We start from the raw sequence: 16940 nt of genomic DNA, 5'->3' as shown, positions 1-16940 counted from the left end.
CACTTCTGAATTGATGTAAATGTGTGATGCCGCTTGTCAATAACTCGGCAGAATATGGGTTGATGTCAGGGTTCCGGAACAATCGGTAGCAACATGTCGACTTCCCGTTTGATCATGTTGACCAGTGAAATACATGAATGTGCTTTTCTTGTGTGATGACATCAGATGGCATTTACGGCTCAGGTGATTGGCTAAAAAACATTTCCAGAACAGTGTGCCATTGCAATGAATAGGACTGCCATCAGATGGCTCTCTCTGAAATTATTAGACTTCCTTTAAAGCAGTTAGATTGAGATGACTGTGCCATTCATACAGATGGATGGATATGGAAAAAATCCAAAGGTTCGACCTTGAGCAGAGAATACTTTAATACCGATCTATAGTACATGAACAGTATGTCACCTTGACTTCATAACATTCGTACAGAAACCACATCCTTGTTCTCAAAATACTCCAAAAGTCGGCATGTTTATGGCATGTTTATTTAGTTGGTGTGTCGTAAAGATCATGAACAGACAAACTGACATGCTAAAATCCTAATTTCTAACATCATAGTGCAAACAACATTTACAACATATTAAAGGGTTAATAAACACTAAATGAAAATACATTGAGTTTATCTCTTCCCTGGAAGACAAGAGGAGATGTTAGGCAGAATGCTTGTCTTAGTTCACTTTTATTGTATGGAAAACAAAGATGCAATGAAAGTGAATGGTGACTGAGAATGTCAGTCCATAACATTCTGCCAAACATCTCATTTCAGAGGAAGAAAGCCACACAAGTTTGGAACAACATGAAGGTGAATTATCGATGACAGAATTTAAATTTTTGAGTGAACTATCCCTTTAAATGGCAGCACTGCACAAACCATATGCCAGACAGGAAGTGCTCTAACGACACTTCCTGTCTCTCCACACCTAATGCTAAGAGTTAGAAGTATCTCTGATTATCTGGGAGTTAGAAGTATCTCCGGATATCTGGGATTGCTGATAAGAGGCATTAAAGTGTTTACCAAACAATGCCATGATCTACACCTTTACAAATCATCTGTGACAACCAGAGCTGACAATCGTCAGTAAGTGTGTTATCGTGCTGAATGGTTAATTCCCTTTTAATTAAGCCAATTCAGTCCATTGATCCTATTCACTACTCAAACTCTGCCCAGAAATACAAGCATTTCACAGAATTTCAAATTGTGAGGCAAAAACCAGCTTAACACACTGTAACTAATACGGAATTAACCCCAAAACCCCTATGAGGGCCACGGAAAGAGTCATGAATGTCATCATTAAATTATTCTGTGATCATTTACTCACCCTCATGTTGTTCTAAACCTGTATGAGGGTGAGTAAATTACTTTTCATTTCTGGGTGAACTATTCATGCTCAACTCAATCTGCACAATTTCAGCATATAATACACGCAGAACGGTTTTCATGAGAGTGCATGCGGCAGGAAAAATGATCAAAACTAATTTCATTATTAGTGCAACCTATCTGCACAAACATTTAGAAAAACAGGACCCACATCTGGAAATAATATATAATATTATATGAAATATCTAATGTAATAATAATAATAAAAAACATTTCTTAATCAAATATCAAATGAATACAGGAGACACAGGATAATTTAGACTGATCTAATTGGCTAAAACACATTTACAAGACTTTCTGAATTGAAAATGAATATTTAAAATATTCTAAAAATTATTAAAAAAAATTAAACCTAAAACAATGCTAATTTTAGCTGGTATCCTCTGAGTGCTGATGTTTGGCTGTTTGTTTGTTATAATGTATGAATGAATTACTGGTTGTATCTAATGAAACATGTCAAGAACATGTCCTGGCCATAATTCCACAATAATTGAACAAAACATTATAATATATATATATAGTAAAAAATTATAAATGAAAATTTTCCATAAAGAAAATGAAGCCTATTTTAAACCATTATATTTGTTTTCATTGTGACATCATTTTTAGGCCAATATTTTAAGCACAAATTCCCATTACTGTAATGTGAATACTAAATATATATTCAATTGTAAAGTGAATTTGTAAAACACAATTGTAAAAATGCATAATCATACTTGTATTTGAAGCACTGAATTTAATTTCAGCTTATTTTTAATAATAAAAAAAAAATCATTGTGACAATTTGTATTACAGTGATGCAAATGAGTTGGTCTTATTATAATCATAACAGATTTTCCATCATAGCAACAAGATGTTTTTGGGTGTAAAATGCGCTTCATTTTCTTAACATTTCTACTCCACTATTTTGAGAGAAAAATAATGGAATATTAATAAAAATGCCAAATTAATTTTCTTGAATATAATGATCTTTAAAAATTAAAGCAACTAACACATGGTTGCATATCTGGTGAGCTTTAACGGCTGTGTTGAAATGAATCGGTGTGTGTGTGTGTGTGTGTGTGTGTGTTTGGCAGTGAGGCAGCTCTAGTCAGTCCTCCTCTGTGCTGGTCTTTACTTTCATTCATACATTCTGTCCATCTCAAGTTATCTGACCCCAGTGCTGCCCTCTGCTGGCTGGCTGCCGTTAAAGGCGAGTTTAATGGGGAGAGAGAGGCCCTGGGTCTCAGTGCGAGTTTCTCTCTTTGTTTTCAGGTGGAGCTCAGTTAAAGCCCAGTCCGGCTCCCTTCGGCCTCTGAGACGCTCGAATGGGCTCTGTGATTCCTCTGCCGTCAGGACCCAGACCCGACCCTGGGGTCCAACCCATACTTTGCAGCATACGGTTTCCCACATTTGACTCGGGGAGCGGAGGAGCGCACTCAGCCGCCACCACACCTGAGAGAGAAAGACAGAGAGAATGAAAAAGACAGAGAGAGGGGTAATCTGCATTTAGTGGTTTAGCTAATTGATTCTTGTAATGGATTTGATGAGTTGAAAGAGAGTTCAGAACAGAAGATCTTTAGTTGAACCTTGGTATTGAAGCCTGAAATGCATTTATGAACACAAAAATACAATTAAATACAAAAAAAACTGTGCACAAGGTTAGTTGAAACACATGCTAACACACATAACCTATCCAATTGTCCATGATTTCAACATCAAGATTTTAGGTTAACATTTTTCCTCACACTGTTTGATAGTTTATGGCGCTGAATTAAGGACTAAATTATAAAAACAATAATTATAATTATTTAATCTATTTACAGAGTTGAAAGTTGACTGGTTGTTCCCACACGTCAACCGTCCAATGGCATTTTGTTTTTAAACTCAATTATAAAATGGAAAAAGAAATTAGCAAATGTTGTTTTAAACACAATTTAAAAGGTGCATTTAAAAATTATTTATCAATATACAATTTTATTCTTACATATACTTAGATTTTAAACGTGCATTAAATAAATGATTTATTAATGCATAATTCCATTGTTAGATATAATTACATTTTTAAACATGAATTCAATACATTTAAATGTATCTATTTATTTTTACATTTATAAATTGGTTTATTCATGTTTATATATTTTTTTTAAATTCATAAATTAATCATTTATTCTTTTTTACTTGACTTCCATTAAAAAAATAGACAGAGTGCCACAGAATAAAACAAAGTCAGTAAATAGACAATGTGTGTTTCTATTGTGTTGTCTGGCAGTACCAAATCAGATTACAAACAAATTACTTTTCAGAGGCTGCTCTTTTAAAGAAATATTCTGGGTTCAATACAAGTTAAGCTCAATCGACGGCATTTGTGGCATAATGTTGATTACCACAAAAATGTATTTTGTCTCGCCCCTCCTTTTCTTTAAAAAAAGGGAAAATCTGGTTTACATTGATGCATTAAATTGGAAGTGAATGGGGCCAAATCTTGGAGGGTTTAAAAGACAGAAATGTGAAGCTTATAATTTAATAAAAGCCCTTACATTAATTGCTCTATTAAAACTCACAAAACTCATGTATTATTTGAGCTATAAAGTTGGTTAAATTGACATTTTTAGTCACTTTAGGGTTTGTTAGCATTACATTGTCATGGCAACAAAGTTGTAAAATTAGATAAACTTTTCTATGTGAAGTTTAGTGATTTTATCACAGTAAAATCATTATGCGTCAAGCGCATATTGTTTACGTCTTGTGCCTATACTTTTAAAAAAGTGAGTATTAAAACGTTTCCGGATTGGCCCCATCCACTTCCATTGTAAGTGTCTCACTGTAACCCAAATTCTGGCTTTTTTAAAGAAAAGGAGGGGCAAGTCAAAATACTTTTTTGTAGTATTCAACATTATGCCACAATTGCTGTTGATTTAGCTGAACTTGAACATGGAATATTCCTTTAATGCAGGGGTTGTCAAATATTAATCTGAAAACATTTCTTGCTGAATCTGAGCAGTTACTGAATTAATATATTATATATGAATTAATATACGATTCACTCACTAACATGACTGCTTATAACAATGTGTAGTTAAAGATACACATTCACAGAAGAGTTTTGTTGTAATAGATGTTATGTTGATAATACATCTATAAAAATCATGTTACCAAAATTAGCATTCTATTGTTTACGACGTAGTTACGACAAATAAAAAAAAGACAAGACTAAGGAAATCAAATTGGGCCTAGTTACAGTGAACGTCTCATAAATGAATCCGACTGTGATTCTACTCTCGTCTTCCAGATCTTCTTTCTCGTGTTTCCAGGTGCTCATGAACTCTGAATAGTTTTCTGAGAAATGTGGAATTTGAGCTGAGTGAACTTCTGGCCCCTGGGGGCCACTGGCGTCACAGATCAGGGCAGGAAATGATGGACTCTAATGAGGAAATGAGATCAACACTAATCTGCCTCATGACTGCCAATCCTGTCACATGACCACCATCGAGTTTACGGTTACCACGGCTACAAGCCTCACTATCAACCTAATGATGCCCTTTTTCACAAGTCATTCAAGCTTAAAAAAAAAGGCATGTTTTACATTTATTCAGCATGTGAGTCTGGTGTCCCTACATACAAACATTTATGAAGATCTCACAATTGTTTACTATGATATAAGAGTGTGTGTGTGTGTGTGTGTGTGTTACCTGAGGCTGAAGGGGCTGCTACCGGTGCAGCTTTTCGTCGTCTCTTTATATCTCCAGTACATAAAGAACCAAGGTGACCACTCGTCTGTCTGTTTGCGCACACACCCACAAATACACCAGGATGAATCTCACAAAAATCACATTTCATGCTTCTCATCTAAACCTTAAAAGGAATATTCCGGGTTCAAAACATGTTAAGATCAATTGACAGCATTCGTGGCATAATGCTGATCTAAAAAATGTTGTTAGACTCATCCGTCCTTTCTTATATTAATAAGAAGCTAAAATCAAGGTTTCAGTGAGGCACTTACAATGGAAGTGAATGGGGACAATTTTTTGAGGGTTTAAAAAGGCAGAAATATGAAGCTTTTAATTTTATAAAAGCACTTACATTAATTCTTCTGTTAAAACTTGTGTAGTTTTTGAGCTGTAAAGTTGTTTAAACCAAGTTTTTATGGTCATTTTAGGGTTTACCGCATTACGTCATCATGGCAACGAAGTTGTGAAATTGGATATAACTACACAGAAAAGGTTAGAAAGCAATTTTATCACACTAAAATCATGTTAACACATATTGTTTACATTGTATAGCTATACTTTTGAAAATACTTGAGAATATAAACGTTTACGGATTGGCCCCATTCACTTCAATTGTAAGTGCTTCACATAAACTCATTGTGCTTTTTTTGCTATTTTTTTGTCCACCTTTTCAATTCACGGGTATTTTTGACGCGGTGGAATTCAAGCTTATAATTCATATCCCGATGGTTTTCATCTAAAACTAAACCCCAAGTCATTATAGGTTCTTAACTGTTCATACATGTAAAAAGTAGATTGCTATTTTCAGCATGTTAACTGAAAAATATAAACGTTATTAATTAATAGGCTTTTTTAATTTTTTTATGATAAAATTTAGAAATTCTTTGATATTTAAAAACAGCACTGTGATACGCATGAAGACATTTTTTTTTTATCAACATTTCTGTGGAATTTGATATACGCTGTTGGCCAAATGTTTGGAATAATGTACAGATTTTGATGGTTTGGAAGGAAATTGGTACTTTCACCAAAGTGGCATTCAACTGATCACATATTTTTGATGAAATCTAGACAGCAGCCATCACTCCAACACCTTATCCTTGAGTAATCATGCTAAATTGATAATGTGGTACTAGAAAATCCCTTGCCATTATATCAAACACAGCTGAAAGCAATTTGGTTCATTAAATGAAACTTAACATTGTCTTTGTGTTTGTTTTTGAGTTGTCACAGTATGCAATAGACTGGCATGTCTTAAGGTCAATATTAGGTCAGAAATGGCAAAAAAGAAACAGCTTTCTCTAGAAACTAATCAGTCAATCGTTGTTTTAGGAATGAAAGCTATACAGTGCTTGAAATTGCCAAAAAAAAAAAAAAAAGATTTCATACAAAGGTGTACACTACAGTCTCAAAGATAAAGGACAACTGGCTCTAACAAGGACAGAAAGAGATGTGGAAGACCAGATGTACAACTAAACAAGAGGATAAGTACATCAGAGTCTCTAGTTTGAGAAACAGACACCTCACATGTCCTCCGCTGACGGCGTCATTGAATTCTACCTGCTCAACACCAGTTTCATGTGCAAAAGTAAAGAGAAGACTCTTGGGTGCATCACTTTTGAAACTGAAAAAGAAAAGGTTTGAGTGGGCAAATAAACACAGACATTGGACAACAGATAATTGGAAAAGAGTGTTATGGATCTAAACCCCATTGAGCTTTTGTGGGATCAGCTAGACTGTAAGGTGCGTGAGAAGTGCCCGACAAGACTATGTAAAGTGCTGCAGGAAGTGTGGGGTGAAAGGTCACCTGAGTATCTGGACAAACTGACCGCTAGAATGGCAAGGATCTGCAAAACTGTCATTGCTGCACATGGAGGATTTTTTGATGAGAACTCTTTGAAGTAGTTTAAGAAGTTCTGAAACTTTTTTTCAAATTGTAATAGTAATTGTTCACATTATTATTGTCCTGACTATACATTGTGATCAGTTGAATGCCACTTTGCTGAATAAAAGTACCAATATCTTTCCTTAAGAGCAAAATCTGTACAGTATTCCAAACTTTTGGTGCCAGAATATATATATATATATAAACATAATATAAAATTAATATTAACATCTAATGTGAGAATTACTAGTAATTTTAATGAATTTCCTATTACTCATAACTGCTCAATCCAACTTGGTGGTCAAACATTATGAAACCAACATAATCATTTCAACTCAAATACATAACAATAATACTTGGTTATAAAAGTGGTTTTATTCTATGTGGAGAGGGTCCGCACATGGGGGCGGCCATGTTTGAATCAGATGACCAGCTGAATACTACTCGCTTAAACTCAGTAACCGTCCTGTTATTTAACACTTTCACTCATTGATTAAAGTAATCATGGCCAGATTTGAATACTAAATTTCTACAATGGCATTTGAAACTGTCCAAGAAAACACAAAGACAAAAGCAAAATCTATTCTATTTAGTTGCATGAACTGTCGATTGTTGATGCGTGAGTTTTGCTGTAAGCTGGTTCATCATCAGATGGCTGCAGAGTAAAATATGATTTATTTTTTCAAGCCCTATTTAGACTAATATGTGCATGACATTTTGCTCTCGCCACACCCCATTTAGACAGTTTATTTGTTAAGTTTGTTACATCTGTCTTGTTTGCTTTGTAAAGGAATGTGTGTGTGTGTGTGTGTGTGTGTGTGTGTGTGTGTGTGTGTGTGTGTGTGTGTGTGTGTGCATGTTTGTAAACAAGATACAGTCCAGTGAGAGATAAAGTGTGCGAGAGAGCATGTGAAATGTAACGGAAATGTTTATATGAATGAATCTATAGATGTAAAAAAAATCTACATAATATCAGGTGTAAAGCCACAATTGATGCCTGGGTCAAAATTGACCCGTGAATGCATAACATGTAAAAATTATTTTAATAGTTATATCTCTTAAACAACTTTATTTAAAAATCTGAAAAAAAAATTATTATGTGCATTTTGATATTCTTGACAAGGTCCCAAATTTGGTTTCCGGTACTAAAAACAATGTGATATTAAAAACGTATTATCTACCTCTCCCAAGCCAAAAATCACACGAATGCAATAGGAGGGATGTCAAAATTATTTTTTTGTTGTAATCAACAATAAGCCACGACTGCTGTCAACTAAGCTTAACTTGTATTGAACCCGGAACATTCCTTTAAAAAACATGTCCGTAGAGGGTCAGAGTTCAACCTGAAACCAGACTAATTATACAGGGCTTCCTTAAGAACGATTTGTCAACTATTATTAAATTTACAACATATGTAGTTTTGCACATCTCTAATGAACAACACATACACACACATGTACATTACCTGCTGGCAGTCTTTAAAGAGCAGCTTTTCCTGTGGCTTCTGTCGCTACGGGAATCCCAAAGCAACTGAACATAAATAAATGTGTAAATCACTTCCACATCAGAATCATAGATGTGCAGTTTAATACATGCATTCAAGCCTTAATCTTTGACATAAAGGCAATACAAAAAAATATTTATCTAAAGAGACAGAAATACATTAACAGAGTGTAGTGATATATACGGAGTATGGCCTATAAACCGACCAATTTTTGGCCATTTAGGATTTTCGGCATAGACAAAGCACATTTTTTATTTTCGCATATTTTAAATAACCTAAATACTGTGTAATGTAAGCGTTTACATTTATGCATTTGGCAGACGCTTATTACAGTGCACTTATTACAGGGACAATCCCCCCAGAGCAACCTGGAGTTAAGTGCCTTGCTCAAGGACACAATGGTGGTGGCTGTGGGGATCGAACCAGCAACCTTCTGATTAACGGTTATGCGCTTTAGCCCATGTGTAGTGCTAAAGCTAGGTGTAGTGCTTTAGCCCACTACACCACCACCACCACTCTCCTGTTCATTTCAGCAATTGTGTAGATCTCATTTGCTATCATTAATTATATAATCAACATTATAATCGCCACAGTGATGTTTAAAAATACTGTATCAGAATTGGCCATTGAACAACCAATAACAATCAACCCCTTACTACATGTAAGAGACTACATGTCTTCTTGTTATCTTACTTGGTCTCTTCTTGTCCCAGCACTGAACCACGAGCTGTAGAGGAGAACAAATACTGTAAATCAACTTTTAAATCAAGTCTGATGTTGAGCTGTACAAACACATGTAAGCAAAACAGCACTTACTCGTGAGGATCCTGAGATAATCTGGATAGTCTGTTGGGAACAATTCCCTGAGAGGCTCCCTGTGTTAAGAGAAAGAAAGTATCATGTATACATACATTTTTTACATTTACTGAAGGAAAACATGAGCGCTGCTTGCCTGTGCAAAACTCATTCTGAGTGGCTGTCAGGGTGTTGCTATGTGGTTACTAGGTGGTGGTTACTTATTGGTCCAAGTCAAAAGAGCCCACCCCCAAGTCTCTATGATATTCTGGTCACTAGATATGGCTCGGGACTCTTCTTCAATGCAAGTCTATGGGATCTTATTGCCTGTTTCGTCGTCCACTAGGTGCAAATTGTAAATAGCACACAGCTCCTAAAAAAGCTACATAATTTGAGATATAATTGCTCAAAATATCTACAAATCTAAAAATATTTGTAGCGCAAATGGTGGGGTTCAATATCGACATTTAATACTTAAGGTTAAAGGGTCATTTAGTCACCCTTATGCCATTCCAGATGTGAATGACTAACCCCTTTCACACATGCAACCAGGTAAATGACAGGAAAATCGTTGGGTTGCCTTAACTGGTAAATATTGCGGAGCGGTAGTGTAGCGGTTAGCGCGCGACCAGAGTTCGATTCCCGCTCATGGCCAACACCAGTGACGATTACACCACCAGTGACTGGTCCCGGGCCTCCCCTAGGTCGACTCAGCCTAAAAGGAGTACCTGGTGCAGTGTGTAAAACATCGCCACTGGGGAGACAAAGGCGGTCGGGCGTGGTGCTTGCCACGCAACCCCTCGTGTACCGTTCCGGCCTTCATAGGTGCTCGCTAACAGCACTTGGCCCTACAGTCTGTTATGGCTAAATGGGGGATCTTTGTCTTTGTGTGTGAAAGGGGCTTATCTGTGTTTTGCAGAACACAAATAAAGATTTTCAGCTCTGTAGGTCCAAACAATACAATTGAATACGGTTAAAGGGTCTTCAAAAAGCACAAAAAGGCAGCATAAAAGTAATCCATCAGACTCTAGTGGTTTAATCCATGTCTTCTGAAGTGATATAATTGGTTTTGGGTGAGAACACACCAAAACATAACTCCTTTTTTACTATAAATCTTGGCATCAGTAGCATCCTTGGCGATCATGAATTCAAGCTCAGTTAAACTTCCTAGCGGTAGGTGCTAGAAAGTGTAATCGAGCTTGAAATCATGATCGTGCCTGGAGACTGCAATGGCAAGCTGTACAGTGAAACAAGGAATTGTATTTTGGTCTGTTCTCACCCATAACCAATTATATCACTTCAGAAGACATGGATTAATCCACTGGAGTCAAATGGATTACTTGCCTTTTTTGTGCTTTTTGGTCACCATTCACTTGCATTGTATGGACCTACAGAAGCCGAGATATTCTTCTAAAAATCTTCGTTTGTGTTCTGCTGAAGAGATGGCATGAGGATGAATAAATGATGAGAGAATTTTCATTTTTGGGTGAACTATGCCTTAAAATATGAAAGTGGGTTCATATTTCAGACCCACACACATACCTGCGACTGCTGAAGACAGGCCTGCCGCGCGAGCCGTGCTTGAAACCCTGAAAGACCGAGAGATAGGGTTAGAGATATGTGTGAAGGGCAGCCTACTAACTTTTTTCTCTTAATAACTTACTTTCTATATCAGAGCCATGGCCTTATAGTTACTGTGCAACTCCAATTCTGTACTGTGTTTAATAGAATTCTGTGGCATAAATTAGGCAAATTTATCCAGCTGAGGCAAATTTCATATGTACCTTGTATTTAGGATACATATTATGTATCCTAAATACACATAATACACATGTGAGCATATTTATCTTGTTTTTTACTTTGTTTTCTTCAAACATCACTTTCATATTTAATCTCAAGCATGCTCTTCACTGACATTTTTGTCCACTTGGTTAACAGGTACACTAACTTTATTAAAAACTAGGGACCACATTGTTTGGTGTGGTGGAAATGATGCCACAACTGTGGACTGGGACAGTTGTAAAATTTTGTAAAATTGACTGAAACAGTTTTCACACAATACATTTACATTTACGCATTTGACAGACGTTTTTATCCAAAGCGACTTACAGTACAGAGCAGAGTACAGTACACTTATTACAGGGGCAATTGCCCCGGAGCAACCTGGAGTTAGGTGCCTTGCTCAAGGACACAATGGTGGTGGCTGTGGGCATCAAACCAGCGACCTTCTGATTACCAGTTATGTGCTTTAGCACATGTGTGTTAGCTAAATATTGAAATGGTTTTATATTTATTTCCATCTTAGTTTATCTGTTTTAAACATGAAATAATTTATATTTTAAGAATGGATTTTAATAGTTTAATTTTGAAAGTGTCTGGGAAAAGGCTAAAACAAGACAAACTATATAAAAGGCATTTTTTAAGAAACAAAAATGAATTATGAAGTCCTGGTAAAAACTCTCCATTTCAGTTTTTAAGAGACCATCATATAACAAAAAGAAAAAATATTAAATCTGTTTAAAATCAACCCCTGGGCAATATATAGTTTAGTTACTTTGGATTAGTATGGAAGACATCTGCACTCCAGGCTTTTGTAATGGTTTGATTGTCTATTGGACATCTGCTCTCCATTATACGTTGTACAGCACTGTCCTCTGGTGGACAAACATGTGAACTGCAGCACTCAGATTCTCATGGTATTATAGTCATTGTGTGAGCACTAACCTCTTTGAGATCCCTGTGACATTATTGGGAATGCTCCAGTGAGTATGCTGTTGAATACGGGGTCATTGAGGTCAAGCTCATTAGAATCTCTCTCCCACCACGGCACAACGCCCGCAATTCCACAAGCCCCACCCGGCTCGCCCTCATAGAACCAATCGCTCTGCTCATCATCGCCTAAAAAACAAGCAACACTAATAACCATGCTGGAAATATTCAGATCTGTCCTTTCATTCTACAGATATACGGTACGTTCATTATGAATTTCATAATTACATAATCCATTGTACCTTTTTATTTTTAGAAATACTATGATATTTGATATTTGTTCTTCCTATTACATCTCATATCTCTATTTTTCTCTCTCCTTTTTTTTTTTTTACTTTGGCTCATCGGCAGTTGTTTTTAAATGTGCTGCAATATCAATAAACTTTGACTTGACTTGATAATGAAATACATGATTATGCATACATACCTTGCCTTCCCTCGTCGTTAGTGTACAGACCCCCATCACTGCTGTTACTTACACTGCTGGTCTCGCTGTTATCACACACACACACACACAGACACAACAGATGTTTTAAGCCATTTGTCTTAAGTATAAGGAGAGAATGTCACAAAACTATTTTTTATTTTTATATATTACCCCAAGAAAAACTATTAAATTATATTTTAAAATCAAAATTAGTGAAAGGATCATTATTAATTACATTTAAAGATAGATACATTTAAATATATTATTATATTACAATATACATTTTAATCATTTTTTTAATAGTATAATTGTAATTGTAATTTAATAATATTTTGTACATGGTATATTCATAATACATAATTTTAGGACCATATTTTATTTCTTATATATATATATATATATATATATATATATATATATATATATATATATATATATATATATATATGGTCCAATAAATATATATGGAAGTTCATTTCCATAACATAAAAAGTGCTTTGGTATATCAAAATTAGTCATCATTTTATGATTAAAAAACATAATCATGAGATTAAAAAGTCAAAATTATGAGATAAAAAGTAATATCTTTATGATAAAAAAGTCATAATGAGATTTAAAAATCTTAATTATGAGATTAAAAATCGAATTCATAAAATAGTCACAATTTTTAGATTAAAAGTTAAAATATTGAGATAAATTTTTTTTTATGATATATAAACCCATCTCATAATTATGACTTAGTATTCCAAAATTAATACTTTATATCATAATTTTGACTTACTAAAAGCACAATTGTTTTTAAGTGGTGGAAATGGGCTTCCATAAATACAGTCTGGCTATTTAAGGAAAAATATTTTTTCGCTGTGATTATTTTCATGACAATTAGGCACATTTTCAACCCATTCGGATCCTTCCTTTAAATCAGCATTAATTAAAAGCAGTACAACAAATATTATAATGATTTCTAATTACTCTACAATTTAAACTATACGTCGGTGCCTAATTTGCACAATGCAAAAACCTCATTTAGGCAAAATACAAAAATTTATTTTGAGTCAGGGGTGACTCATACATGTACTTAACTTTTTAAGACTTATGATGACTTATTCATATTTTCCAGTATTATTCCAATGAGTTTGACGGCTTGTTTCAAGTCGCTGTGAAATAGCTATAAAATTGTATGAGGATCTAAAATATGTCAAGAAAATGATCTAATTGTGATTTGATGGACAGAGAAACAAAAAGAGAAAAGATCACTAACCACCTGTCACTCATCTCCTCATCTGAGCCCTTATGCTCCTCAAATTCCATCTTGTCTTTGGGCGCCTGTCCCGCCTCCTCGCTCTCCACCACCACGCCTTCATCCGCCGCATCTTGTGCGAGTCTCTGTGCTGTATACTTCCTTTTCTTCACCCTGCTTTTGCCCGCTTCACCTCCTTTCCCCTCCAGAAACTCCCTGCTGCCACCCACTCCGGACGGTCTGGGAGGCGCCAGCATGGTGGCGACATCTAGTGGCGGATCAACAGCCATGCGCTTGACTTTCCGACGTCTCCGTAAACTACACGTTCCTAAAACGTCCGCTCCGCTCAAATCCTCCATCCAAAGCGGTCTCTTCCCCCTGCCGGAGTCCGCGGTGAGCGGCGTACGCCGTTTCGCGCCCAGCTGCTCGTCGCTATCGCTGTCGCGGGTGTGAGCGCCCCCTGCTGTCGTGGAGGACCGGTAGTCTTTCTGCTCCTCCAAGCTGGATTCGGATCCTTCGCTCAGGTGGCAGGTGTCCCATGGCGGGTGAGGGTTGTCGGACCGCCGTTTCCGGCCACGGCGCTTGCGCGCCTGTCGTTTCAGCAGGCAACCGACGGCCAGGGCGTGATCGCCACCATCACCGAAGCCGCCGCGGGCTTGTTCGGAACTCTCCTCCAGAGCAGACACCAGATCATGGACCAGCTCATCCATCGTCCTCTGAAAGTGCCTGATTAGAAGGAACATTAGAAGGACAATTGAAGGACATTCAAACTCTATATTTAGCTCGTTAAATTGCAGCTTTTGCGGTTTAATAATCACACTAGTAATTAAATTACTGAAAAATTAAGAGTAATCCCTTACTTTACTTTTTCCAATGAAAAAGTAATTTAATTACAGGAATTAATTACTTAGTAAGGCATTACACCAACACTGGCCAGATGGTATCGGAGTATTTTTACAAGCGTGAGTACAATTACATTGTGCACAATATCGGTACATCCCCATTTTTTTCATACAATTAATGTGAACAGTGCATCTCCTAACATGTCATTTTTAGTTTGGAACAACATGAGAGTAAATAATGACTGAACTTTCATTTTTGGGTGAACCATTCTTGTGAGAATTGACATTTCAACAGTGCTCCTAATCAAAAACCAAAAGTGTTTTTATTATATAATATGTATGCAGACTATCCCATACAAATACTACAGTATTTACAAGATACTCCAAGGTACTTACTATGGTATTACCGTCATGATAAAGTCCAAAGCAACATTATGGTCATAGTACCATGGTACTTTTTTGTAAGGGTTACCAATAAACTGAATCGGACGATGGATCGATGGATTAATCAAGCCCTGCCCAACAAAAACAATACTGTGATGGTCTTAGAGTTGGTAATACCATAGTACTTTGACATATATCTTTCTAATGAATGGTTATTATTATTATTATTATTATTCATATACCATGGTTTTTAAACAGTATACCAAAATCCTTCAAAGAATACCGTGGTCCCGTGTCAAAAACTACAAGATAATATCATGGTATTTTATTGTGACTGTGATCAGGTCAGATCCACAAACATCTAACACAGAGCAAACCGACAGCATCACACATCAAATCCCGCCGTAAAACACATACCAGCTGGTTCCCGCTTTACCGAAGCTCTTGATCTCGGTGGCACGGAACATGAAACCCGCAGAACGCGACAGAAACTCACGGGAAAAGATCGAGGCCGAGCTTACACACCATAGCGCCTCAACAACAACGCCGACTGACTCGGCGGAAACGGACTACAACTAATAAAAGACACGCTTCCGCTGACGAAAACAAAGTAGGCAAACAAAATAAAAGTCGTTCTCGAAACTCAATAAATAATATTAACTGAATATAAAAAGTCTAATAAATAAATAAATACATATCTTAAATAATTGCTTAAAATTCTTCTTCTTTAGCTTCTCTGATTCGAAAATCTCCATTGATCTAACTTGTGTCAGTGACCTTTGACACAAGCGTCCTCATGGTGGAGCATTTTAACCCTATGATTTTAACAAACGAGTAAAGTTTAATAGTTTTATCTGTATGTAAAAGTGAAAGGAAGTTTTAATTCTACTTTTCATTAAAAAAATAAATAAATAATAATACCGTAAGGCAAACGTCATTAAAACACACACAAAACATAAACAGGTGTAAGTGAATACAAATAATAATTTAATAATTACTTCATAATAGTTTAATCTCACATGGGAACGTGAAGTGTCTCTCTTCATCTGTTATGTTGAATATCTGCTCCATTTAATCTATTACTAATTTAACACAAATTATTATTTAATTATGTTCAGTCTTACACTAACAAAATCTAATCAAGTCAAGTTTCTTATTCTTATTCTGTAGCTATATTTCTATATTTCTCTAGCACCTTTCTTGATGGTTAGAACGATGCCAAAACATTTTATAATTTTTTTTTCAGTGCCTTCATGATTTTGGTTACATGTGGTACTTATTAGCAGCAACCTAATTTAAAAAATATTAATTATATGTATATTTATAAGCCTCTTTGTTATTGTTCTCGCCCAGTAATCATTTTATTTTGTTTGTTCTTACCTAACACTGCTGGTGATTTTGGTCATTTATCAGCCAGTGTGCCATACAACATGCGGCCTAATAAATGTGGTTTAAAAAAAAAATAAAAATTATTAACAACCTCCACAGGTTCTTTATCATCTTATGTATTTAAAATATACGTTTAAATGCTTTTAATTTGTTGTATGAAACCACATACTGATAATTTGTGTAAAGCAGACATTGGTTGTCTTATATAAATGACAAGCCAAAGCATACCATTTAAATGGTTTGTAATAGTATCTATTAAAGGATCACACAGGTTTATAGAATAAAGTTTATTTTTTTTTTAAATAAAGTTTTATGCAGTGTATTGAGAAACAAAGTAGAAAGAAATAGCTTATATTTCATATTTTACAGCAGTTATGGATGACGCAATTTTACTTTTTTTATGTGCAAAGTATTGGAAATCAAATTGAGTAAAAAATTACTTTCACAATTATTTTCACACAATAAAAACATTAGAAAACTGACATATTTTCTACAGCACAATACACTTCCAACAACCAATAGTGTATTAATAAATTAAAAGGTGGGTAAATGTTCAGTTATTTTAAGCAGGCTTTAACAGTCACTGCTACCGAAAACAATAAGTGTTCAGCTGAATGAAA

General features: G+C 35.6%; 1 protein-coding gene across 2 annotated transcripts; it reads right to left on the bottom strand.

The window, feature by feature from the left end:
- Positions 1-355: 355 nt before the first annotated feature.
- Positions 356-15476, bottom strand: gpatch2 (G patch domain containing 2). Of its 2 annotated transcripts, none has more exons than XM_052095827.1 (10): positions 15349-15476; positions 13727-14431; positions 12466-12530; positions 11994-12167; positions 10812-10858; positions 9291-9349; positions 9168-9201; positions 8436-8500; positions 5047-5135; positions 356-2809 (listed from the first exon to the last, which is right to left on the bottom strand). In XM_052095827.1, the coding sequence occupies exons 1-10, from the start codon at positions 15396-15398 to the stop codon at positions 2637-2639; spliced, it is 1461 nt and encodes a 486-aa protein (XP_051951787.1). In that variant the 5' UTR covers positions 15399-15476; the 3' UTR covers positions 356-2636. The 2 variants fall into 2 exon arrangements, with proteins under 2 accessions (XP_051951787.1, XP_051951788.1); XM_052095828.1 differs by having other exon boundaries at positions 13730-14431.
- Positions 15477-16940: the final 1464 nt, after the last annotated feature.

Source organism: Xyrauchen texanus, chromosome 28 (assembly GCF_025860055.1).
Source record: "Xyrauchen texanus isolate HMW12.3.18 chromosome 28, RBS_HiC_50CHRs, whole genome shotgun sequence".
In the NCBI taxonomy this organism is placed as follows: Eukaryota; Metazoa; Chordata; class Actinopteri; order Cypriniformes; family Catostomidae; genus Xyrauchen; species Xyrauchen texanus.
Note: the sequence above shows the minus strand (reverse complement) of the source record. Positions and strands in the feature narration are given on the sequence as shown.